This window comes from Sebastes umbrosus, chromosome 21 (genome assembly GCF_015220745.1).
Source record: "Sebastes umbrosus isolate fSebUmb1 chromosome 21, fSebUmb1.pri, whole genome shotgun sequence".
NCBI classification, from domain to species: domain Eukaryota; kingdom Metazoa; phylum Chordata; class Actinopteri; order Perciformes; family Sebastidae; genus Sebastes; species Sebastes umbrosus.
Genome location: NC_051289.1, coordinates 2026488 through 2052533, shown reverse-complemented (window position 1 = coordinate 2052533; position 26046 = coordinate 2026488). Strand labels below are relative to the sequence as shown.

At 36.9% G+C, this 26046-nt stretch overlaps 3 protein-coding genes across 6 annotated transcripts in view; 2 read left to right on the top strand and 1 right to left on the bottom strand.

Annotated features, from left to right (window-relative positions):
* Positions 1-1495, top strand: part of rps6ka3b (ribosomal protein S6 kinase, polypeptide 3b) — a 50425-nt gene extending 48930 nt beyond the window's left edge. For all 3 annotated transcript variants that reach the window (XM_037756342.1, XM_037756341.1, XM_037756343.1), the window contains 2 exons: positions 184-324; positions 958-1495. In XM_037756342.1, coding sequence (XP_037612270.1) covers positions 184-324; positions 958-1080 — 264 coding nt within the window. In that variant the 3' untranslated portion in view covers positions 1081-1495. The remainder of the gene's footprint in view (positions 1-183; positions 325-957) is intronic.
* Positions 1496-9841: 8346 nt separating this feature from the next.
* si:dkey-226l10.6 (zinc finger protein 382) lies at positions 9842-14775 on the bottom strand. Of its 2 annotated transcripts, none has more exons than XM_037756842.1 (2): positions 14508-14775; positions 9842-11522 (listed from the first exon to the last, which is right to left on the bottom strand). In XM_037756842.1, the coding sequence occupies exon 2, from the start codon at positions 11430-11432 to the stop codon at positions 10368-10370; it is 1065 nt and encodes a 354-aa protein (XP_037612770.1). In that variant the 5' UTR covers positions 11433-11522; positions 14508-14775; the 3' UTR covers positions 9842-10367. The 2 variants fall into 2 exon arrangements, with proteins under 2 accessions (XP_037612770.1, XP_037612769.1); XM_037756841.1 differs by lacking the exon at positions 14508-14775 and adding an exon at positions 13109-13411.
* On the top strand, positions 14291-24406 carry eif1axb (eukaryotic translation initiation factor 1A X-linked b). The gene is made up of 7 exons (XM_037756843.1): positions 14291-14477; positions 16396-16479; positions 20065-20168; positions 20412-20462; positions 21509-21590; positions 21957-22048; positions 23196-24406. The coding sequence occupies exons 1-7, from the start codon at positions 14462-14464 to the stop codon at positions 23199-23201; spliced, it is 435 nt and encodes a 144-aa protein (XP_037612771.1). The 5' UTR covers positions 14291-14461; the 3' UTR covers positions 23202-24406.
* Positions 24407-26046: the final 1640 nt, after the last annotated feature.

The following is a 26046-nucleotide window of genomic DNA, read 5'->3' as shown; positions in this document are numbered from 1 at the left end:
GTGAAACCTGCTGCATTTTCTCTTTCGTCTTGAAAGTGCGGGTCCATTATTATTATTATTATTTTAGGTTTTTATGTCACTTTCTATATTCAAATCAAGACATTACAATTTTGCAATACTGTACGCTCCTCAGAGGATGATTGAGCTCATCATGTGTGACCTCTGACCCCCTCCCTTCCTCAGGACCTGGTGTCCAAGATGCTGCACGTCGACCCTCACCGCCGGCTGACGGCAGGTCAGGTCCTCCGACACCCCTGGGTGACGCACCGAGACCAGCTGCCCAAATACACCCTCAACAGACAGGACGCACCACACCTGGTCAAGGTGACACAAACACACACACACACACAGAACCATCTCTCTCTGACCTTTCAGCTCGCCTGCACACTTATACACACTTATTTAACATATGAATCAGATTATTATAAAACAACACATTTGCATGCTGCTGACTAAAAGCCAGTTCACACCAGGAATCAAATCTCTGTGCAAATGAAAATGATTTCATAATGAAAGAAAGTGTGAAGTGTTTGTGCAGATGAAGAGGAACAATTTGTGCTTCGTCTCAAACAATAGAAACCTTTTAGAGACACTTCAGAGCGGTTTATACATCCTGAGTGTTGCTCTTTTGGACATTAACAACATTAAGTCAGTTCTTCTCTTGTCAAAGACATGGGGTCTTTAGGGTAGATAGCAGGTCAACAGTAGATGTCACATAGAAGTGGTGAACATCATCTGAAAGCCGGAAACCTGAAGATTAATTTGAGATTCCTCATGTATTCACATATCTGGAGGCCAGAGGTCAAGGGACACCTTTGAAAATGGACATGTCAGTTTTTTGTGCAACACACATGAGTCAGCAAAAGACATGTTCAAATTGATTGTTTTATAAAATAAATTGGTGTAAATGAATAATTGCTGAATGGATCAATAGTTTGTTTTGTGTCGTCCCTCCAGGGTGCGATGGCGGCCACCTACTCGGCCCTCAACAGGAACGTCCCCCCGGTCCTGGAGCCGGTGGGCTGCTCCACTCTGGCCCAGCGGAGGGGGATGAAGAAGATCACCTCCACCGCTCTGTGACCTTTAACCTCCTTCACCTCCTCTCCTCAACTCTGACCTCGATCTGACCTCCGCCGGACCCCCTTCCTCCTCCTCTTCCTCCTCCTCCTCCTCCTCCTCTATCTGGTCCGGTCCGGTGGGGGGGACAGACTACTGATGGACCCAGGAATCGCTAACGCCAAATAGGAACAGAGAGACCACCGCCCCGCCCCGCCCTGCCATCCATTCCCGCCCTCTGTCCTGCACCTTAACGGACTCTTCTGATTGGCTCTCAGCTTCAGCATCACTGATCGACAGCCGGACTGCGCTGTACTGAAAACCTGTTCCTGTCTTTGCTTTGGACAATCAGCGCCGCCTCTGCCACCGCCGCCGCCTGGCAGACCCGGAGACCGAGGCGGAACGCGCGTCAGGAAAATAAAAGTACTGTATTTATTTACATCAAGCGGGGGATCATAGGAACAAGGTAATCTAATGTATGCATTTAAAGAGCTAGGATCATCGTTATTATACTGTCGTCATGGTTCTGCGTAGCTGTAGATCCGGTATTTAAACCTCAAGTAGCCTCTGACATCACGGTGTCTGCAGAGAAGGACAGAAGGTGTGAATCGATGTCGGTGTTCAGAGCAGCTTCGGCCTCAAAATGTGGTTTGAAATCATCCTTTTGTCCTGACAGGTTTTACATAAACTTGAGGGATAAGACTGAGTGAGTCAGGGGGTTCTATAACGAGAAGACTCGCCCTTAAAGGCCCAGACACACCAAGCCGACATCAAAGAACTCGCGGTGATGAAGGCCGACTGTTGCGTCACCTCACGTCGTCTTCGCCGACAAGTTGCATTTGAACACCCCACAAAGACGACAGCCGACGACCAGTTAGCACGTACGTTCTACGTACGTTTTCGTCATTCAAAAAGGGAAATAGGGGGCGCCTGGGTTAGCTCAGTTGGTAGAGCGGGCGTCCATGTATTAAGGCTTGGTCCTGACCGCGGCGGCCCGGGTTCGAATCCGGCCTGTGGCCCTTTCCGCATCCACTCTCTCTCTCCCCCCTTTCAAGACTCTATCCACTGTCCTCAATAAAAAGGGAAATAGGAAGACCGAGGACGGCGGAGATGCAAGCCGTTGTTATGATACGTACATGAAACAAAGCAGCGTTTCTCTCAACACTTAGCTTCATTCCAGATGTTCATATCGCTGTGAAAATATCTGTGTGTTGGAACGATCAGATCAGATGACTTTACTCATTGGTTTGTTTTCTTTCTTCTCGTGCACTGATTCGTTTAAGCCGAACAGCCAATCAGAGGGATTTCTCTCACCGACATGCGCTGATTCAACATGCTGAATCCTCCGACACGGGCAGACTAGAGCGGACGGAGCGGGACACACCACAAAAACTAGACCAACAGACGCTCACCGACGGCCGACCGTCAGCTTGGTGTGTCTGGACCTTGAGCTTCCTGTGATATACAAATATTTCCACCTGAAGTTTGAAAGAACGACTGATTAAGTAATTTGTTTCCAGCCTGTTGACTCTCATTGAAACTCAAGTCAGAAAATTACAATCTGAGCTCATACAGTAGATGAACAAAAACAAAACAGCCTTTATTCTGGTTTTAAAGCTGCACAAGGCAACTCTTTATGCAGTTTGTGGCGCCCTCTGGTGGCAACAAGACGGTTGAATTTCTCTCTTTTACTCTCTAATCCGGCCCTCACAGCACTCTGTGTTCTCACCGGTGTCATCTCTTGTGAGCTGAAACTAATTTATGCAAAAAAAACAGAGGTGGAAAAAGTACTCCGAGCTTTTACTATAAAGTAAAAGCAGCAATACTTCAGTGTAGAAATACTCTGCTACAAGTAAAAATCCAACAATTAAAGTTTTACTTCACTAAAAGTACACTAAGTAAGACATAATGTACCGAGAGACGCTTCGCCCTGAAGGTTTAATAAATTACCACAAGTAAATTATGCAGAATGACCTCTACTGGATTATAGTTATAAATGCATTAATGTGTGCGTATCACTTGCTGCGTAGTTTAGTCTATGATAATACATTATTTTTTTGAACTATTTATATTTTGTATTAATAATCAGAGGCAACTAAAGCTTTCAGATAAATGTAGTAGTAGGAGTAAAATGTTAGGGATGCACCGATCCGACTCTTTCGGTCCTGATACCGTCTTCTTTTATGTGTCAGGCTTGACTTAAACGTTGCTTTCCTAACTTAAAACGTAAAACAGTTGTTATTTATTATTAATATAATATATCGTAGTCCAGCAACTTGGTAAAAAAATCTTCAAAATGAACAGGAAATACAGGTAAATCATATTATTATATCAAGTATAAACCTTTTTAATGCATCAACTAATTGGTCAAAGCTTAAACAGGAATTAAAACTCCAGTATATAATATATATATAGTATATAAAGATAGAATTGAATTGAATAGATCGACCCGATGTGTCACCAGCTATCTGAGTCCGATCCCTATAAAATTAAGTAGAAGTAGCAGAAATGGTTCTTTAAGTACAAGTACTTCAAACTTGTATTTAGTAACTTTCCACCTCTCTCATTGAGACTTTAAATCATCTTTCAGGCCCGGAAAAACACAATTTTTGGTGTATTTTTTTGTGCCTTGTGCAGCTTTAAAACGCGTCAGTAAATTTAAATGTTTGAGGCTATGGAAGCGGCTTTAACTGGAAGAGACAAGGTGACATTTGCACAAAGAGAACGTGGGCACACATTTCTTGAGGGATCCCATTTAAAGGCCGATAGCGTCCTCGTTTTACCTGGAAAGCAGGCGACCCAAGAGGCGAGCGAGCTTCCACAAACAAGAAGACTTGAACCCAGATGTGACCTTCTTCTGTACGAGCCGACTGATCCGTCTCTGCAGCAGACGGGGAGCTGAACTGTAAATATATATACATGTACGAGCAACTCAGGTTTCTATGAATCAAGACAATGCATTTTTATATATATATATAATGTGTCCCGGAGGAGGAGAGAGATGTACATACAGTAGAATCAGATAAGCACACAGGTGTGAGTGACGAGCAGGACACGAGGAGGCGTTTAGCAGACATGCACAAGAGTTTGTCTCTTGTCGCTTGTTTGTTATAAACATTTAGTTTTAGAAACAGTAATAACGTCTTGTTTTGGAGTCTTCACTACCTACCACATGCACAAAACCCTTTAAACTTTAAACTGTAGCGGAAAGACAAACACACTCACCTGGGTAGAGTTGTTCCGATATCAACACCAGTATCGGAACATCTACACCTGAGTACATTTAAAAACATCCCATCCGTATTCAGGCTTCAATAAAACGGTGCGTACGCCATCATAGAGGTTCATCAGTGGAGAAATTAAAGGGTTAGTTCACCAATATTTCTCCTCTTAACACTGATTTATATTGATGGAAGTTTGGGCATCCTGACTTTTTAGTCCCTAATATGCTCCTAAAACACTGGATACTACATTCCCCATAATGCAACGGTGTCTTTCATTAGACCCTCTCTGACTACTTATTGTCTTCCAATGTACCTTAAAGGGAGACATATTTAATACTCTTATTATCAACATGGGAGTGGACAAATATGCTGCTTTATGCAAATGTATGTAAATATTTATTATTGGAAATCAATTAACAACAAAACAATGACAAAGGGGAGACTCGTGGGTACCCGTAAAACACATTTTCACTCATATATCTTGAGGTCAGAGGTCAAGGGACCCCAAAATTTAGCTCAAATTTGGAGCATTATGCGTTATAGAAAAGTTAGAGAAATTAGTGGCGTTAAGTTTGACGGCCCCAAAAGCAAGTAAATATGAATTAATTATTCTAAACTTTATTTTCCATTTACGTTGAGTTGTGTTTTTGCCTGTTAACACATTTCACAGCTGATTAATTAACTCGAACACTTCTTTTTCCCTTCATCTGAAACCAAATGACAGACTTCTCTCTGCGTAACTTTTATTACTTCAAATGATTGACCTGTAAAATAAAGTTTTGGGTGAACTGGCCCTTTAATTACAAACTTTAAAACGGTGTGAATCTGAAGAAGTAATTAAAATGAAGCCGTACCCGTGGCGTGCCTCCGCTCCTCTCACCTGAAGACAATCAGCGAGCACTAAACCAGAACTAAATCTCTCTCCTGCGTCCTCCAGAAATACTGTACCGTCTGTGTGAATGATTGAAAAACTGCTTCCTGTCCGTCAACATAAAGGGATACTACTTTTACTGCTCTGAGATTTTCTTTGTTTTATATATATATATATATATATAATATGAAATATTATCCATGTACAGCTCTGGGATAAAGGAATGTAAAAGGATTTTTTTTTTTCCTGTAATTATGAACTGGGGAATAGCTTTCTTCTTCTTCTCTCTCCATCTTCTTCCTCCTCTTCCTCTTCCTCTTCTTCTTCTATCTGATCCTGTCAGCATTCAGCCCTGCTGCTACGCCAGCTCTCTGTTTTTGTACCTGCAGTGAGAGTTGGACTTTCTATTAAAAATAATAAAAAGGATAATCAGCTAATGACGCATGCCGACTCTCATTGAACACTTTATGGTTATAAAGAGTTAATTCACCAACATTACAAAAAAAACTCTCTTTCCTCCAGTCGTTTGAAGGAATTAATTAAGTTTTTATTGTTGTTTTTTTGGACAAAACTTCACCACAAATGAATATAAAGTGGTGGAAGAAGTACTCTAAAAGTCCTGCATTCAAACTCTCTCTATAGTAAAAGTAGTAACATCAAAATATACTTTAAGTACCAAAATTAAATACTCATTATGCAGAATAATATATTATATTATAATTATTGATGCATTAATGTGTTCATCACTGTAATGTTGCAGCTGGTAAAGGCGGAGAGTATTTTAATTACATTATATACTGCTAGGTAGCTTGATCTATAATAATATTTCATCATATAGTAGTTGATTGTATTTTGTATTAATAATCTAAATCTGTAAACTAAAGATTTAAATTAAACCTCACAATTGTACTTGCACATTTAGTTTTGTTGCAGCTTTATGATAAAATAAATTACAGGACCAGTGTGAAACATTTCAGGGGATCTATTAGCAGAAATATAATATAATATTATAATAACTATGTTTTCATTAGTGTATATATCAGCTGAAACTAAGAATTGTTGTGTTTTCATTAGCTTAGGCTGCAAAACGCACGTTTTTTGATAAATAAAAATAATACAAAAATGAGAGATAAAGTTAGAAAGTCGAAATAAAAGAATAAAAAAATAGAATAGGAATAATAATAAAATTATTATATTAATATTCATTAAATTATTATTCATTAAATAAAAAAATAATAAAAAATAAATAGAGAAAATAAATAAATAAAATAAAAATAAAGAGAAACAAAGTAAATAGTGATAATAAATCACAACAAAAAAAAATAAAAATAAATACCAACATAAATGAATAGAAGAATAAAAAAATAAAAATCCCCAAGTTGTTGGGATCAGAATTCACAGTTTACGGGCTCCCGTCTTGACACGACCAGCGGTTCCTCTTCACAGAGTCCGTCGTGTTGTATTAAAACACATCAAGTATTCAGACCCAGGTGGCTCCAGTTTGAGATGTTTCTACACCCTGACTGGAGTCCAGCTGTGGTCCATTCAACTGATTGGACCTGATTAGGAGAATCACACACACCTGCGTGTATATATGAGGTCATACATGAGAGCAGAAACCCAGGAGCTACCTGCAGAGCTCAGGGACTGGCTGGGGGGACCAGGGTCCAGACTTGAACCCAATCGAAGAACAGCAGAGAAGAAAATCCCCAAATCCAGGTGTGCAAACCCAAGAAGACTGGAGGCTGTAATCTCTTCCAGAGGGGCTTCAGATGAGTTAAAGGTCTGAGGACTTTATGCAAAATTATCTTTTAAATGTACAAACATCATACTGTATGTGTGAATATTTGTCTCTCTCCGTTGACTACTGTTCATATTTTTTCCAAAATAACGTCCCATGTTGGTCCACCGGACGGGGCGGGACTTCACCTCTCTATTCAGGTTCTTCTTTTTCTAAAATGTGTCATTATGAGGTGTTGAGATTGATGAGGGAAGAAATTAAAATGATTTTAGCATAAGGACATAAAAAAAATGAGCAGCTGTCTTAAAATTTATATTCAACTTTTTTAATACATTTCTGCAGTTTCCTTATCAAACAGTAGAACTAGAAGCCTACAGAGGACAGAACCTGCCAGAATCAAAAATAAATGACTCAATAATATTAAAGATAATTGATCAAATATGACATGAATTGATATTTCTATTTTAATTTATTTACCTTTTGTATAAATCCCCCTATCTACTATTTTATTTAATTCTTATTTATTTATATTAACTTTTAAATGTATTTATTTCTTGCATTCATTTTTTTAATTAATTTTTTATATTTATTTATTTAGTCCAAAAAAAACTTTATATTAACTTATTTCTATTAACTTCTTCATTTTTTAGATTTATTTATTCATTAATAAATGTATTTATTTCTAGCAATTTTTCTTTATTATTCTTTTAGATTTATTTATTCATTATTAAATGTCTGTATTTATTTAGTCGAAAAACACCTGCATGAGTCAGACCTCAGTATTTATATATTATAATAGTATTTATATATCAAGTTTTTTGATACCCTGTGTAGATACTGACAATTTTCCTATTTATTTATATTAACTTCTGAATGTATTTATTTCTTGCATTTATTTTTAGATTTATTTATTCATTATTAAATGTATGTATTTATTGAGTCCAAAAAACTCTGCATGAGTCAGTATTCATATATTATATTAGTATTTATATATTATATTAACAGTTTTTGATACTCAGTGTTTGGTATCACACCTACGTAATGAAAACTCACTGACAGACTGGAGTGTTTCATGGTGAATAAAATAACACAATGCTAAAAACAGTTAGTGGTATTTCCCTTTAATGATGTCAGAAAATTAAAAAAAAGACAAGGATAATGTTGCAAAATTAAATCACTACAGCAAAGAATAAAAAACAAACAATACACATTACAAAGATTTTATCCAGACATTATTTTCATTTTCAAAAATTAAAAAAAAACTAATTTCTAAATGTTTAATAAAAGCAGATTGTTACAGTTCTTAGTTGATATTTTGGTGATTTTTAGCACCTTTTTTTTGTTTCATTCTCAAAGTTGTTTTATTCTTTGTTTTACTAACTCTAAAATAAAAAAAAAGTACAGTACACAGTATACAGTATTTTTTTTTTTTTTTTAAATCAACATTTTGAGCTTAAACGTGGTTTCATATTTAAATTTAAACTGTATTTAACTGTAAATATGACACAGGTTTGAGTGAAAATGTCGTTCAACACATCATCAGTGAGGGTCCAAATCTGCAGCTGGGACCCCGAATAGAGCCCAAATTCAAATCTAATCTAATAAAATAAAAGATAACAAAGAAAAAAATACATTTTGTTTTGTTTATTTTTGTGTCTTTCTTGTAAAATACTGAACACTTTGACCTCCTACTAAAAAATCATTCAAAATTGAATCTGTTACTTCTGGGGGTTAATTTATGAAGTCAAACTTTTGGTATTTTTACTTCATAAACAACTTAAATGATCTTTAAACATGATAAATGTTAAATGTAGATAATACTTTCCTGTTGAGCTGAATTATCATTCTAAATCTTTTCTAAGTAAGTTTTCTACATCAGTTTTTAAACATTAAATTTCAGTATCTGACAAAATAATTTCACCACAGTTTAGTAGCAGTTCTGCTCTGGAGCTTTCAATCACATCACATGGTCTTCAGTAAAGCTTCAGAACAGTTTCAACGATCTCAAGAAAAAAACTGAATTTTAGAGTTTCTGTAAAGATGTGATGTTTACATGCAGATATCTTTAGGATCCAATCACCTGGATCATACTGTTATTTTATTTTCTATCCAATTTACTACAAATCAAATCAACTTTGCTGTTTCATTTAATTTCTATGAGATAATTAATCCATCACAATGATTTGTGTCTCTGCATTTGAAACTGAGACTAATTAGAAAATTCTTTCAGGTTGTTTTAAGTGAACATGTCTGACTGATAAGAAGCTTCAAACTTTGGAGATTTGAAAGGTTTTGCAGAAAATAATTAAATTCATGAGTTATATTGCTTTAAATATAAACTAAAAACCAGATCCAAAAGGTCGTCACTTCATCATTTTATCCTGCTAGACATAGTCATTAGTATATGAATTCTTGATTTATGGCCAAAATCATCTAACTTTGATTAAACAAAATTACAATACAGAAGACTACATGTTCACTGTGATGGATTACCCTCCCAAAGTAAAAAAATGTTTATGCCTAAAACACAAAAGCAGCATCATGTGAACATTATGGAGGCTGGTAATACGTAATCATCATTTTCTTTCCAGTCTGTTAGAAGAAAAACCTGCAGCGGTTCAGTCCAGAACAGAAGAGAAGAGAGGAGGCAGACGGGAAGGATTTGTGTAAAATGTTTTGAAAATCAGACTTTAAACCAGCTGCTGCCTGCATGTAAACATCACTTTAAATGATCTCTGTCTTCTACTGTAGCTGGAATAACTCGGGAGTAATACAGAATATACAGTATTTACACACATGCACCGACTCAAACACCAGTGAAGAAGAACTACTGGCTGCTTTTACAACCTGAGTCTTATTTACATTAGAGTATTAATTGGAAAAACATTATTTAGCAACTATTTTGATTATCAATTCATCGTCATTTTTCAACCAAAGAACACCAAAACATCTGGTTCCAGCTTTAATTTAGCTGTTTAATATCATTATAAACGGAATATCTTTGTGTTTTGGACTGTTTGTCGAACAATACAAAACATTTGAAGACTGTAACGGGAATTTTATTTTATTAATCAACAACATAATGACAGTAGGTATCAGAGGGTGGAACTGATCTTCTCTTCTGTCTCTCAGCAAGAAGGCGAATAAACGTAGATCCTATAATGTCAAACTATTCCTTAAAATGAAGCTGAAAAAAGACCCAGGTTTGGGGAAAAAAATGATTTTCCTTCAATTCCCAGCGAGACAGAAACTGTATTTCCTCCACACGTGACACCGATGAGGCTTAAAGGTAGAAGACGCCACCAATTTGCTTCAAGCTACCAACAACTTGAAGCAAATTATGAAATAAAAAAAAAAAACAAAGTTCAGTTCAGACCCGTCAAAGATGTATAAACGTCAGACCAGTCTGACGAAGAGGAGGTCACTGAGCTGCTGCTTTAGTCTAAAAACACTGACGGGAAGGAAACGAAGCGCGTCAGAAGTCAGAGTCGTCTGTGGCAGAGTTGTCGTCTGTGGCAGCGTTGGCGGCGTTGGAGGCTTTGGCGGCGTTGGCGGGGACTCCGAGAGTCGGCAGCTGGATTCCAGCGGACTCCTGCAGCAGCTGCTGCTTCTTCTTCCTCTTGTCGTGGTTCTTGTTGTGAACACTCAGACCCCGCTCGGTCATTTCATAGATCTGACACAAGGCGCAGTAGTAGGGCGACACGCCGACGTGCCTGAACTGATCAGCCAGGTACGACGAGAGCGACGCGAAGCCTTTGTTACAGACGTTGCAGCGAGGGACGACGCCCGGGTGCTCCTTCTGCAGGTGTTTCTTCAGACCCAGCTTCGACCCTCTGTAGCCCGGCTTCTCCGCTTTGTTTTCCGTCTCCGCCGAGCAGAGGAGGCAGGTGAACACGGCGCCCTGGTTGGCGTGGCGTTTCGTGTGGGCGTCCAGCTCGATCTGAGTGCGAACCGACTGCTGGCAAGTCGTGCAGAAGAACGTCTTATTCGCCTCCAGGAAGTGCATGTGTTTCAAATGCACGGCCAAACCGGCGGCTCTCTTGAAGAACCTGCCGGGCGGCGGGCACAGCTTGCACATCAGCTCTTTACCTGAGTTTGAGTTCGTCGCCATCACGTAGCTGTAGTCCTCGCCGAGCTCCAACACATGCTTATTGCTCACAACCGCCTCCCTCTTCACCTCCTCTACTCCCATCGGCTTCCTCCGCTGCTTCTCGTTGATTCTCGGCCTCGGCGGTCTGTTCAGTTTGGACATCACCGGTAAAGGCGCTCTGGCGTTCTCTCTCATCGCGGGATGTTTGAGCTTCGGCCTTTTGGCCGGCACCGATCGGTCCACGGCCATCGTGAACTGGTAGCTCGCTCCCTCCTCTTCGGGATTTGAATACTCGATCACGTAAACGCCGTCTTCATCTTCCTCGCCAATGACCTCCTCCACCTCGTAGCACTCTGCGGCGCCTTTAACCTTCCCCCCGACATGAGACTGCTCCTCCTCCTCTGATGCGATGTGTGTGTCGTCTATTCTCACCACTCGGATCTGGTCCATCCCGCCTGCGCCGGCGCCGTCCCAGCTCCTGTTTCCTGTCACGACCGAGGACGACGTCGCTTTTCCTGCAGGCCCACCTTTAACCGCCGGCTAAACACGAGAAAAACAGACTGTTTTTATGTTTTCAGGCACCAGATTCAACAGAATAAACATTATTATGGTGTGAAACATCATTGTTTTAAGAAGCCTTTAGAGGCCAGAGGTATTTATAAAGAGTTGAAATGATAAGTTGATCAACAGAAAATTAATTGGCAACTATTTTGTTGATAATTAATAATTTAATCATCAAGTTTACACAAATAGGGCAAATGTTCCAGTGTGTTTTTCTTCTATGACGATAAACTGAATATATTTTGGTTTTGGAACGAGCCATTTGAAGACGACTATTTGGACTTTGGGAAATTGTGATCAGCATTATTCACTATTTTCTGATATTTTTCATACCAAATAACTAATTTACTGATTGAGAAAAATAAAAATAATTGTTTGTTGCAGCCCTATATGTTTCCCATGATACGCAGCTGTTGTGTTTTGTATTATAAAATGGATGAAGAAATGTCTTTATGCTACATTTTAAGTTGTTAGTAACTTTTGAATTCTATAAATGTGTTTTGGGGGTTACAATACAAAGTTCTGTAAGATTTACAAGCAACATTACTTTAACTTGTATCTCCATCTGTGTTAAATCACATTATTTTGGAAAAGAAATTGTGAACCATCTGTTTTCTTTGGTGTTGTGTAGTGTTTTCAGGTTTTTCATGAAATTATAAAACTCAGAAAATTATTGCTTTTTCATTTTTATTCATGGATTTATTTCTATTTACCTGTAATGTTATTTAGAAGTGTAATAATACATCATAATGGTTGATTATATTTTGTATTAATAATCTTAATCTTCAAAGTAACTAGTAAATAAGTTATCAAATACATGTAGTGGAGTACAAAGTACAATATTTGCCTCCAAAATGTAGTCAATTTTAAGTATAAAGTATCTTAAAATGGAAATACTCGAGTAAAATACCTAAAAATTGTACAGTAAATTAAATTGATTATATTTTGTATTAATAATTTGAATCTACAAAGTAACTAGATTTGCCTCCAAAATGTAGTGGATTTGAAGTATAAAGTAGCTTAAAATGGGAGTAAAATACCTCATAATTGTAGTTAAGTACAGTAACTACAATGTGTAGATGTAAATTAGTTGATTATATTTTGTATTAATAATCTAAATCTGCAAAGTAACTAATAAGTAATCAAATACATGTAGTGGAGTAAAAAGTACAATATTTGCCTCCAAAATGTAGTAAATTTGAAGTATAAAGTAGCTTAAAATGGAAATACTCGAGTAAAATACCTCAAAATCTTAATTAGTTGATTATATTTTGTATAAATAATCTTAAATCTGCAAAGTAACTAAAGCTGTGAGATAAATATAGTTGAGTAAAAACACAATAGTTCCTCTGAGATGTAGTAAAGAGTAGCATGTAAACAAAAGACTCCAGTAAAAGTAGCTGATCTTTGTACTAACTAGCACTGCTAACATGGTAAAACCTCCTGTTATAACAAGCCTACCTCGTCTAATACTCAGTTTTAGGTCCAGGGAGAATGGAAACACTGGTTTAATGTGTGAAAGAGAGTGAATAATGTGTGAAAGAGAGTGAAGAGAGTGAACTCACCAGGATCCAGCTGCTGAAGTCAGACATGTTGAGAACAGACCAGCTAGCTTAGCAACAAGGAAGCTAACGAGACTAACAGTTTACAGCTTTAAATGAGTTTATTCTTTAACTTTACACCACTTGGCTATCTACCGGTGAACACAGGGAGTGTAGATGTGTGTCTAGATGTAGATAAAGAGGAGATAGTGCAGGTTTACTGGCTGCAGGAGAAGAGGTCGAGATCAGCAGCTCTGCTCCATGCTTCTTCTCTCTGGGATCATTAAACACATCAACAGCAGATCAACAGCGCCGCGGAGCGACCACCGCCTCCTGGTGGCGAGGAGGGGCACAGCACTACACTCACTCTGGGTAAATACTGGAATAACACTGTTCACATTTACTGTACCTAACTACAAGTATGAGGTATTTTACTCCCATTTTAAGCTACTTTATACTTCAAATCCACTACATTTTAGAGGCAAATATTGTACTTTTTACTCCACTACATGTATTTGATAACATATTTACTGGCGTTCTTGCCATCCTTGAGACTTAAACCAAAGTGGGGGAAAAATAGAAAAAATAGAGTTTCAGAGACTGTACTCTGGTGACTTTTAAAGAATGAGAATAACAAAATATTTGAAAAAAAAATTGTTATAAAATTTGTATGTTAAATAGGCCTTTTGTTAGTTCTGTATAAATATGATATGATATGATAAATATGATATATATACTCAGTATATACAGTACATATATATATAAGAAAATGAAATTCAAACAAGACCATTAAAATATATATACCTAAAAAAATGAAATTAAAAGGAGACCATTAAAAAATTATTACATATATATATATATATATATATATATACCTAAAAAAATAAATTAAAAAATACCATTTTATATATATATACACATGTATGTGTATATATATATATATATACCTAAAAATATTTGAAAAAATTAAATTAAAATGTTATTATCATTATTATTACATTTATATATATATATATATATCTTATCTGATCTTATTATTAGTATTATTATTAATAATAACGATAATAATAATAATTTGTATCATTTATTTAATCTTTTTTTGGTATGTACCTGATCCTATTGGTCTAGTGAAAAAGTGATGTTTGTACATGTCAAATCGTTCAATATGCTATTGTCTCTGTAACAATCCCCTTTTACAATAAAGCTCGGTGGTTTTGAATGTCTCGGCGGGCGCATGCGCAGACCGTTGGAGCCTCTCAGCGGTGACTAGCTCGTTTCAGTCCTTTAGCCCATCAGACTGTCTCTCAGCTCGTCTTCTGTTCAACCGGCAGTCCATCTACCGAGCGGGATTAACCACATCCAGGAGGGGAAAGAAACATGCCCAAGAATAAAGGTAAGAGCCGGAGGAAGACCTAATGCTTACTGTTCCAGAGACGTGATGTTTCAGTGAGTCCAGTCAGCGGCGTGAAGAGAAGAGACAACACGCAGTCAAAACGTGACTCCGGCGAGCTAACAGCTAAGCTAGCAACTCTCATCTTTTATCTTTTATTCATCTTTTATTCATATTTAAAAGTCTTTTACACAGCAGTCACATATATCTGCGTGTGATTTACTCACTAAACGTGAATTCGGCTGAGATAATAATGAAGTTAGTGTAGAGTAGTTGGAGTTATTAAACACTTTTAGCCAGCTAACAGCATGCTAATAGCTAACTTACTTGGTAGTCAAGGCCTATAGAAGGAGGAGAGGACATGGGTCTGGTTGTATGGCTACAGCGCATGCGCAGTGGAACTCAAGCGGCGGACGAGTGCAAGCCAGATTCTACTGCACATGCGCAATATCCCTAGAAATGACGCGTGATCCAGCCTCCTTTCCATAGGCCTTGTTGGCAGTTTAATACCGTTGCTAGCTGACACAGCTAACTAGCTGGTTGCTGTTAAACCCCACCCAACATCTACTACCTTTATTAATAATATAATAACTCCAGGTAACCTTTTACCCGGTGTTCTGTTACTGTTGTGATGTTTGTATTTTTTTTAATTATTTTACTAAAGAGGTGAAGAAAGATTAACATCCAACAGCATTTAATTAAAAGTAATTATGGAAAACATACACACTTAAATACACATCGGTGTTAAGTCACATTATTTTGGAAAAGAAATTGTGAACTATCTGTTTTCTTTGGTGTTGTGTAGTGTTTTCAGGTTTTTCATGAAATTATAAATCTCAGAAAATGAATTTAATTTATTTTTTGTGTTTCAAATAGTTTTAGTAAAGAGGTAAAGAAATATTAATATCCAGCAGCTTTTAATTAAAAATAATTATGGAAAAAATGTAATATAATGCTTAAAAACACATATTGAAAGTAACTAGTATGCAGTGGAGGAAGTATTCAGATCATTTACTAAAGTAAAAGTACTAACACAACACTGTAAACATAATAAGTTTAATCAGGAAAAAAATATTTAAAGTACTAAAGGTAGAAAAATGTCCCCTGTGTGTGTGTTATACTAGTAACATTATATATAATATAAATTATGTTGTGGGGGTTACAATACAAAGTAATGTAAGGTTTATAAGCATTGTTAACTTGTAGCTCAATCTATGTTAATAAGTCACATTACTGGATACAATTCTGTGAGCTATGAACAGATATATTTTCTTTTGTGTTATTTAGTGTTTTCAGGTTTTTCATGCAATTGTGAAACTAAGAAAATGATTGCTTTTTCATTTTTAGTCATGTATTTATTTCTATTTACCTGTAATGTTTAAGTTGCCAATATAAGTATCCCCACTATTGTATGTTCTGTTATTGTTGTGATGTGTTTTTTTTTTGTGTGTTTTAAATAGTTTTAGTAAAGAGGTAAAGAAATATCAATAGCCAGCAGCTTTTAATTAAAAATAATAATGGAAAAATTGTAATATAATGCTTAAACACATGTTGAAAGTAACTACTATGCAGTGGTGGAAGTATTCAGATCGTTTACTTCAGTAAAAGTACTAATACCACACTGTATAAATACTCTGTCACAAGTAAAAGTCCTGCATTGAAAATGCTATGTGGTGGAGTAGAAGTGGCATGAAAAAGACTCCAGTAAAGTACAAGTAAGCACAGTACTTGAGTAAATGTACTTAGTTATATTCCATCATTGCTGACAGGCGTTTACAGGCTGATTATCTGTGGAGGAAGTGTGTTGACTCAGTGAGACTTAACTGGAACTAAAGGATTTACACTGTTTGCTAACTCAGTGCATAGAACCCATAAAATTATAAATGGACATTCATTGATATCTTCCTGTCTGCATTTATAGGTAAGGGAGGAAAGAATCGGCGACGTGGAAAGAACGAGAATGAGTCCGAGAAGAGAGAGCTGGTGTTCAAAGAGGATGGACAGGGTGAGTTCTGGTACTGTTTTCAGCGGATCGGGGGGCTAACCGCTGCCTGGAAAGTTACACCAAAGACGGTTGACTAAAGATCATCTGTTGGCTGGAGAATGTGTGCTTAGTTATATATATATAACTACATAGCTATAATTGATAAAGCCAAATGAGGCCACACAATAAACCTGTTTGCAAAAATGATTCTCATACATACACATTTACATTTAGAAAAACAAACAATCGGAACAAACCCCACGAACTTCAGCTATCCATCTTTTGTTCCCTTTAGTTCTGTATTGTACAACCTGACTGCTGCAGGCAGGGATGCTGCTTTCAGCTTGTTGGTGGATAAAATAATTCTGGTCTATAATTTACATTAGTGAAAAGCAGGCAAATGTTCATATTTGAGTAGAGCTTAAAGGCTCAGTCAATCTCAAATATGTTCTGGTTTTCTTCTATGACAGTAAACTGAATATCTTTGGGTTTTTGGACCGTTGGTTGCACAAAACAAGCAATTTGAAGATGTCAGCTTCGGGAATCGATTAAAACATTTAATCGCGATTAATCACATAATTGTCCATAGTTAATCGTGATTAGTTTCAAATGAATTACACATTTTTTATCTGTTCAAAATGTACCTTAAAGTGAGATCTGTCCAGTATTTAATACTCTTATCTACATGGGAGTGGGTAAATATGCTGCTTTATGCAAATGTATGTATATATTTATTAATTTAAATCAATTAACAACACAAAACAATGACAGATATTGTCCAGAAACCCTCACAGGTACTGCATCTAGAATAAAATATATGCTCAAATCATAACTCAAGCCCAACAGGCAACAACAGCTGTCAGTGTGCTGACTTGACTATGACTTGCCCCAAACTGCATGTGATTATCATAAAGTGGGCATGTCTGTAAAGGGGAGACTCGTGGGTACCCATAGAACCCATTTACATTCACTGATCTGGAGGTCAGAGGTCAAGGGACCCCTTTGAAAATGGCCATGCCAGTTGTTCCTCGACAAAATTTAGCGTAAGTTTGGAGCGTAATTTAACCTCCTTCACGATGAGTTAGTATGACATGGTTGGTACCGATGGATTCATCAGGTTTTCTAGTTTCATATGATGTCAGTATCTGAGAAAACTGAGCCGCTACAACCTAAGATTGCAAGTTGCGTTAAAGAAATTTGTGGCATTAAAACGGATTTGCGTTATCAGCGTGTTAACTTTGGCAGCTCTCGTTAATAATAGAGTTGTTGGCAGACTAATTGATAATGAAAATAATGGTTTGTCTCAGTCATTCATCGAGCAAAAATGCGGTTAGAGGAAGAATTATTTATTTAATTTATAAGAGTCTCAGAAAATTCTAACAAATAATTAATCATAATCTGCAGATTTAGCGATCTACTGTAAAGGGTTCTGAGTCAAAAACTGATAACTTAACAATTTGCACAACATTGAGCTTGTGTTCGGATCAGCAGTGATGCTGAAAGTGAAGGATTTATCGACACTGTTACTGAGCGCCTCACTAGATGGAGGCATCAGCCTGCAGTCAGAAGTGTTCAGAGCTCCGACTGCAGTACTCGGCGCTGCCAAAATCCTGCTGGTATGGAAGTGAGCCCAGTGTGTGGAGGAGGCTCTGCTGCTGTAAGGAACACCTTCAGGTAGTGAAGCTTACTTAATGCACACAGAGCTAGTGTAGAGAAGAAGTAATAAATATTGTGATAAACCTTCTTAGAATATTTCTATTTATTTATGCCTCACATTTTTTTTAAGTGTTAAAATCATCTCAGTTTGTTGTACATCACATTTTACTGTATTATAATGGAAATTAAACACGCCAGACATTACTTGAGAAGAAATTTTAAGGACGTGTTTGTAAAGTTGATTTAGTCAATGCAAATGGAAGTTTTCAGTGAGCAGCACAGATGTCATGTGCAGTGTTTTCCCGAGGTTTGTGGAAGACTTAGGCACACATTTATTTAATTTTTTTTACAATTTTATTTGTAAAAATTATGATGATTGATTAATCGATTAGTTGTTTGGTTTATAAAATGGTGAAATATGTCGATCAGTGTTTCCCAAAGCCCGAGATGACGTCCTCAAATGTCTTGTTTTGTCCACGACTCAATGATATTCCGTTTACTGTCATAAAAGAGTGAAGAAACCAGAAAACATTCACATTTAAGAAGCTGGAATCTGTTATTTTTCTTTAAAAATGACTAAAACCGATTAATCAATTATCAAAATAGTTGCCGATTAATTTGATAGTTGAAAACGAATCAATAAATCGTTGCAGTTCTAATTATTATTACCATATCTGTGTACAAAAATGTGGAAAAGCTAGAGCAGATAATAAATAAACATCACCCAAAAAGCTTAAAGACAAAACTTGCTGAAGAAGTCCAGCAGGGGATCAACTACAACCATTAGATTTTAATGACCCTGGTCATGTGAATAAATATTAGGGGTGGAGGAATAATTGATACAGCATAGTGTCGCGATATTTTGCATGGCAATGTTATATTGTAGAAAATCTAAGGAATCGATTGGTACCAACCATGTCATGTTACTTTGTCTGAAAGAACGCTAAATTACGCTAAATTTTGGCAAGGAAAAACTGTCATGGACATTTTCAAAGGGGTCTCTTGACCTCTGACCTAAAGATATGTGAATGAAAATTAGTGAAAACTGTATCTTATTAGATAAAACAGATGTTGACAAACTGCATAATTTACAATTCACAAAAGGTAATAAATCACAATATATCTTATCGAAATTCTCAGCATATCACAAAATGTTTAAAATAGCAATAAGATGGTATTGTGTTAAGTATCGTGGGGCTTCTGGTAACTCCCACCCCTAATAAATATGTAAAAATAAAAGTGTTCCCAGACCAGGATTATGCTGTTTCCACTTGTTTCCTTCTCCTTCCTTTTCTTTCTTTACTGGCCTTTTTTTGTTCAACAACAACAGTAGAACCTTCCTATTCAAACACCAAGCGATGCTGAGGCCTCTTCTGTTTCCATCCCTCGGCTCTTTTTGCCCTCATCCTGCACTTTTCTATCAAATTATATTTACAGAGTCACAGGGAAATTTGGTACAAGTAGTCGGGACACTGAAGCTTTGACTTTATTAATACTAATAATTTATTAATACTGTTTTTTTAGTTATATTTTATTCTCATAAACGAGAGGGTTTCCCCTAGGTAATTGGTTAGTGGAGGTGGTGACAGCAGCACGTAAATGCAGTTTAAACAATCACCTTTGTCATTAGATACGTCACCTTTGCTGTGTGATTTATCACCACTGCTCAATTACCCTGAAACTTACTATTATATGTCATAAAAATGTAATAATCTCAGACATCGGCAGAGTTTATTTCAAATAAGGCAGGAAACCTTGTCAACTATATACATTATGTATATCGTTTCATATATTTCTCATCTCATTTACCCTTTTCTATCTGTAAGGACCTTCACATGATGTCTTCGTAGAACAGAAACATCTGTATCAGTGCTTAATTAATGTAAATGTCCCGATACATGTCCTTTATCACCTTGGATTAACCCTCGCCTGCTCTCTTGTGTCTTCCAGAATATGCTCAGGTGATTAAAATGCTGGGGAACGGACGTCTGGAGGCCATGTGCTTCGATGGAACCAAGCGGCTTTGCCACATCAGAGGAAAACTCCGGAAAAAGGTAGGAATGTCCTGACCGTCCTCTCGCACCTTTCCCCCCCTTCAACCAGCACACACAGGGAACCTCCTGACGTAACGCTGAGTTGGCGTGTTGTCAATGGTCACCGTTAATGTGGCAGCGTGGACTCAATTGACCGTGTGTGTCTGTGTGTGTGTGTGTGTGTGTGAAAGGTCACAAAGTGCAGCGTGTTGCTGAACGACACGAGGATAATCTCTCCCCTCCTGTGTTTTGTTTCTCCTCTAGGTGTGGATTAACACGTCAGACATCATCCTGGTCGGACTGAGAGATTACCAGGTGTGTTACAGATCAGACTGTTAACGCTGTGCTGTGAGCCTCACTGTGAGGACAGGCACAGGTCTTCAAGATAAATAAGCAGCAATATTTCTGTAGCATCCAACTTTTTAAGAGTTTTTGTGCTCTGAATTGGAAGAAGGAATAGTTACTGACAGACGTCTGGTTATTGGACTCATGTTCTGTTAAGATTCAGACTTTTAAAACCAAGTGCAAGTGGATATTTGGTCTTGTTTTTGAGAGTTAATCTCTAAATACAAACCATTGTACCTATCTGAATTACTCATGCTCTCTTTTCTCTCGTCCACTGATTCGTGTAACTCTGTATTAAGCATTCAGTAAAAGAAAAAACTGATTCGTCTTCAGTTGGTACAAAATAAAGCCAAGAGAACATGCTACTCCATTTTAGTAACCCTTCCAGTTACTTCTAGATCACTATTTAAAATTCTATTAATCCCTTTCAAGGTTTCGTTTAGTTTATTATAGGATCCCCATTAGCTTTCCGAGTTTAAAAACTTACATTAAACATTACAGTCCACATAAATCAACACTTTTAAATGAGGTATTTAAGTAAAAATGTTATTACGTCTCGATTTGTTACCAAGTATGATGATACATCAATATTTTCTATTATATGAAAGCTGAAAACTCCTTTTTAAATCAGTTTTAATTGTAATATTTTATATATCTAGTATTAAATTATTTTATTTAATGCTTTACTTTTTATTCGTCTTTCATCTCGCTCCTTTTAAGCTCTTTTGTAATTATGTTGAGAAAAGGACAGTTATTTATGCAAAATGTCATTATCTGTTATAGCTCAAAATGTTATAGATTAAACGTATATCCTTTTTTGATCACCATTTCTTCCTATATATATATATATATATATATATATATTCAGTATATCGTTTTATACATAATTATCCATTTTTGACCCCAATCTTTCACTCATGTAATCAGGTTTTGGTACCGTTATCTTCAGTTTTATGTCATTTAATCTCATGTATTTGCCTCTATTGCTAAAACACTGAAACATTCTTCTGTTTCAGGACAACAAAGCTGACGTCATCCTCAAGTACAACGCAGACGAGGCTCGTAGTTTGAAAGCGTACGGAGAGCTGCCGGAGCACGGTGAGTTAAAACAACGCCGCCTGAACGTCACTGTTGTGAAACAAGTCCAGGGATTTATTTATAGTGCTATGTGGAGGAAACTGAGGTAAACTCTGTCTAAATGTTGCTCACCAGACTGCTGTATTCTTGCATAATTCACCCGTTAAGGAATGGTGAAATAATACGTGCCGTTTCTAACTTTAAACAGCAGAGATCCTCACTGTCCAGACCTTCATTACAACTTTTTTACGTCTAACATGCAGTGTTTAATAAATCTCATTTGTCAGTTCATCTCAATGCAGTAGAAACATTCTGTTTTTCTTCTTCAGGAACACGTATAGTATTTCTTTTCTAACACTTCTTCATCCTCCGTCTTCTTTCTCGCAGCCAAAATCAACGAGACAGACACCTTCGGGCCCGGAGACGATGATGAGATCCAGTTTGATGACATTGGCGACGATGATGATGACATTGATGATGTAAGCTCCCCTTTTATTTTATAATGAACTTTTCCTGAGTTTCTGTGTTCAATATTACTGCCAGTGTCACACCTGAGTAGTTTTTTATATACCTTACTGTGAGAAATTAACTTGTTTTTTCCCCAGAATGTTGTTTTTTCTCTCGACAAAATTAGCCAAAGTACTGAAAATAAATGTTGTCTAATGGCGCATTCACACCAAGAGAAAACTTTTCGCGGCGTGATCACATACAAAGTCAATGTAAAGAGGAGAATCAACGGAAATTAACATAACCAAAGCAAATTCCTAGTGTATACCTCTTACACCTGGCAATAGACACGATTCTGATTCTGATTCGTGCTGGGCGACACAAAATTTGAACCAACATGGCGGCTCGTTAGGATCGATAACGGTTAGTTTAAACGTTTCTCGGGAGTTTCCAGAGGCGGCGAGTTGCACCGGACCCCCTTGATTTGCATAAAGAGAACTAGACCTGAACTTTATGCAAATGAGGAGCGGCGAACGTGACGGTCCGTCTCTCAATGTGCAACACTGCACTACCAGAATTGCTCATCTGCTTACAACGGCTTTATTCGAAACCACAAACTATACTAGTAATACGTACTGATTTAGGCAAAATGTACCATGAAAACAAAAGCAAAATCTACAGTATGTCAAAAATACCGTACTGAGTTTGAGAGGCCCTCCAGTATGCATCGGACCAGTCTACCTCGTCTACTGTATCCCACAATGCAAAGGGCAGGAACGGCACAGACTACGATCACAACAGCAGCCAAAAACAGCCCTTTTTTTTTACATTTTTTGTAGCTATTTCATCACTAAGTTCACTTCTGATATTTTGAAGGGGAGAAATCAACTTTGTATATTTTGAATATTGGCAGTTTTATGATATTTGATTGCGAATCGAACATTTGCTCCAATGTTTTCGGAGTTTAAAAGCTCTACAAACTGCTGTGACAGCTAGCTAGCGCCTGTCGGCGTCGCTTTCTCGCCAGCCGGGTGGTCACGCTCACAGACCGCTATGATAAAGCCAATGAATGGGAAGCCTGGAAAGGACGGATCCTGTGGATGCGTACCTTGCATGCATGAGACAGAAGAAGTCTGCAGGATAAAAGTTGACCTAATAGTGTTGTCTCTCTCTTTCCAGATCTAAAGACCTGCTACTGGAGGGAGGAAGGTGGGATTTTACGAGAGATGCTCCGATGGGAATATTTTGAGCCGCCACACCGCACCGATAATGATTATTTTTTATTAAGATCAGCCTATGCCAATCCAATACAGTTTATTAATACGATTCAATTTATTCCAGTTTGTTAACCATCAGTAGACATCTTTCTTGTTTTTGAGAGGTGCATTTCGTGTAATGTGGGGGAAGAAAGGACACCAGTATTTTGAGTTTATCGTTGACCTGAATGAACATGAGATGCTGCTTTAGTACGACTGTCTGAGTTATCACTCGTAGCGACTAGAGGGCGATGCAGCAGGCTGCCTGGTGACTGAATGATGACGCAGACCGTCGGGATTGGAGACTCAAGAGTAGGCTGATCACCAGCATCACAGTTAGGGTGAATATCTGGACCTATTGCTAGATTTTCACCTTTTTTTGTTTTTGCTTCTAATTTTCCATCTCATTCACGGAGGTTTTCTTTTTTTTTTTTTTCTGTATTATCCAAAAAACACTTAGAAGAGGTTCTATCGATACCATGACTGCAGAATATCTCACACCAAATGCGTCATCTTTTTTAAAAAATGTATTTATATTCATTTCACACTATGTGGAATTTAGCTACAAGTACAGAATCTCTGGGTTCGTCAATAAAAAGATAAACCATTTTGTGTTTTCCTCTTGGCAGTCTGTATCATTGTAGCCTGAGAGGCAGAAGAAAGTTAATAACACTCGGCTCTGTATCTTCTTGTTCACGTCATATTCCACTAACTATTTGCTCGTTTTTGGATTGATCCATGAAGGTTATCCCCTTGAAATTTAAAAAGAATAATCAAAATGTATTTTTCTATTGTTTCCCTTTTTATTTGTGTTTTCTGTGTGTTTGTGTTTCCATGTTGAACTCTTCGCTGCTCGCTCTGTGGCTTCAGCACAGGTCTCTCTAGACCAGCGGTTCCCAAACCTTCTCCACCGCCGACACAACCTCAGATCACCGTTCACACGTTCTCTGAACCTCTACAAAATCAAATATTACAGTAGTTTATTCTCCTTCTCCCAGCACCTCAGTTTTGGGAACCACTGCTCTAGACCACATGGGGCCTGTCACTGTTGTTGCTGTAACTCTGAATTAATAAAAAAAAATGTACTATGATGTTTGAAGGCTGGGTTTCCAATAAAGATCTTAACTCCACTGACCTGGGGGTGATTTTTGGAGCACTTCCTGTGCCGGTCTGAAGGTGGTGAGATTGAGCTAAAGTAGTAAACGATGAAGTGGCCTCACGCCCTTCAGAGCATCAAGGGCTGCTGGGTGTTGACGGGGAACAATATGTCTTGTCCTGATACTATTTCTGTCTTTAGAGGGAAAACTTTATTAGCTCATGTGTCCTTGAGCAAAGCGCTGAATCCCCTCCGGCTCCAGAGTCTGAGCCCTGACCCGTCTGGTATGTTTGTTTCTGTGTGCTTTGACTTTCTCTTCTCCTATAATGGCATGAAAATGACCTTTTAGATATAAAAAGATAAATTGTCTAATTTCCTTTCCCAAAACGTGTTCATTTTTCTGGAAATCCTCTTATAGGTTTTACAAAAAGATTGTTTTCAATTCTGTTTTGTGTTGTTTTAATCTGATTTAAACGCACCATCTGATGAGAAATGAACCCAAAATATTACAATACAGAAGCTGCACATTTTCTATTATTAGGCCTAATTTATTTATTTTCAATGTGAATTATTTTATGGAGGTTTATTTCCAATTTGTGACACTTTCTATGTCTATTCCATTTATGTTTTACTTCACTATAAATAATCTGACAGCTGTGCTTACTTTACAATGTAAGATATTATATACAAAACATATGAAGAACTTTGAAAATATGATGCTCTCTTCTGATAACTGATTAAGTCATTTTTCATGCAAATATGCCTTTCAGCTTCTCAAAAGTGAAGATTTGTTGTTTTTCCTCGTGTTAAATGACAGTAAACTGACTAATGTTGAGGTTTGGACTGTAGGTAGGACAAAAGACATTTGAAAGTGTCACTTATTGTGCAAACCAAACAATAAATTAACAAATTAACTGATCAAGAAAATAATCGGAAGATTAATCTATGATGGAAATAATCAGTTAAAATAGTTTAAAATGATGCTTCACCAACCAACTACAAGAACAAAATGCTGCTTAAACACTAAGGCATGACTGTATAGACACTATATATGTCACAAATTTTGACCGCATTTCTCACTATTATCCTACATTTTGCAAACCAAATAAACATTTTCATTCTTCATTCTTCATCTCAAGGGGTCTATCCTTCTAATAAATGTCTCTGAATTAACTGATCCAGAAAAATAATCATCAGATTAATCCATGATGAAAATAATCAGTTAAAAATAGTTTGATATCTGCTTTACCAACCAACTACAACAATAAAATGTTGCTTAAACACTAATGCATCAATATTCTAATCCTATATTTTATAATTTATATATCATTATATATATATATATATATATATATATATATACACCCAGTGTATTTAGGCAGACTAATGTACTTATGGCATATGAAATATATTTCTTTCCATTAGCTAAATTGTATGACATCATAAAGTTTAATTTATGTAAACAGAAATGACCACTAACAGTTAAATTGTCAATTTGTATATAGTGCAATTTATCAGCTTATTTTATCTGTTTTTGGGGGATTTATCCCATAATTATTATTACTGTCAATTTGTACCTATTTTTTATTTTTTATTATTTATTTTATTTTTTATTTTTCGTTTCATTTTTCTATATTTCAAATAATAATAATACATGTGAAGTTATTATTAGAGCTTC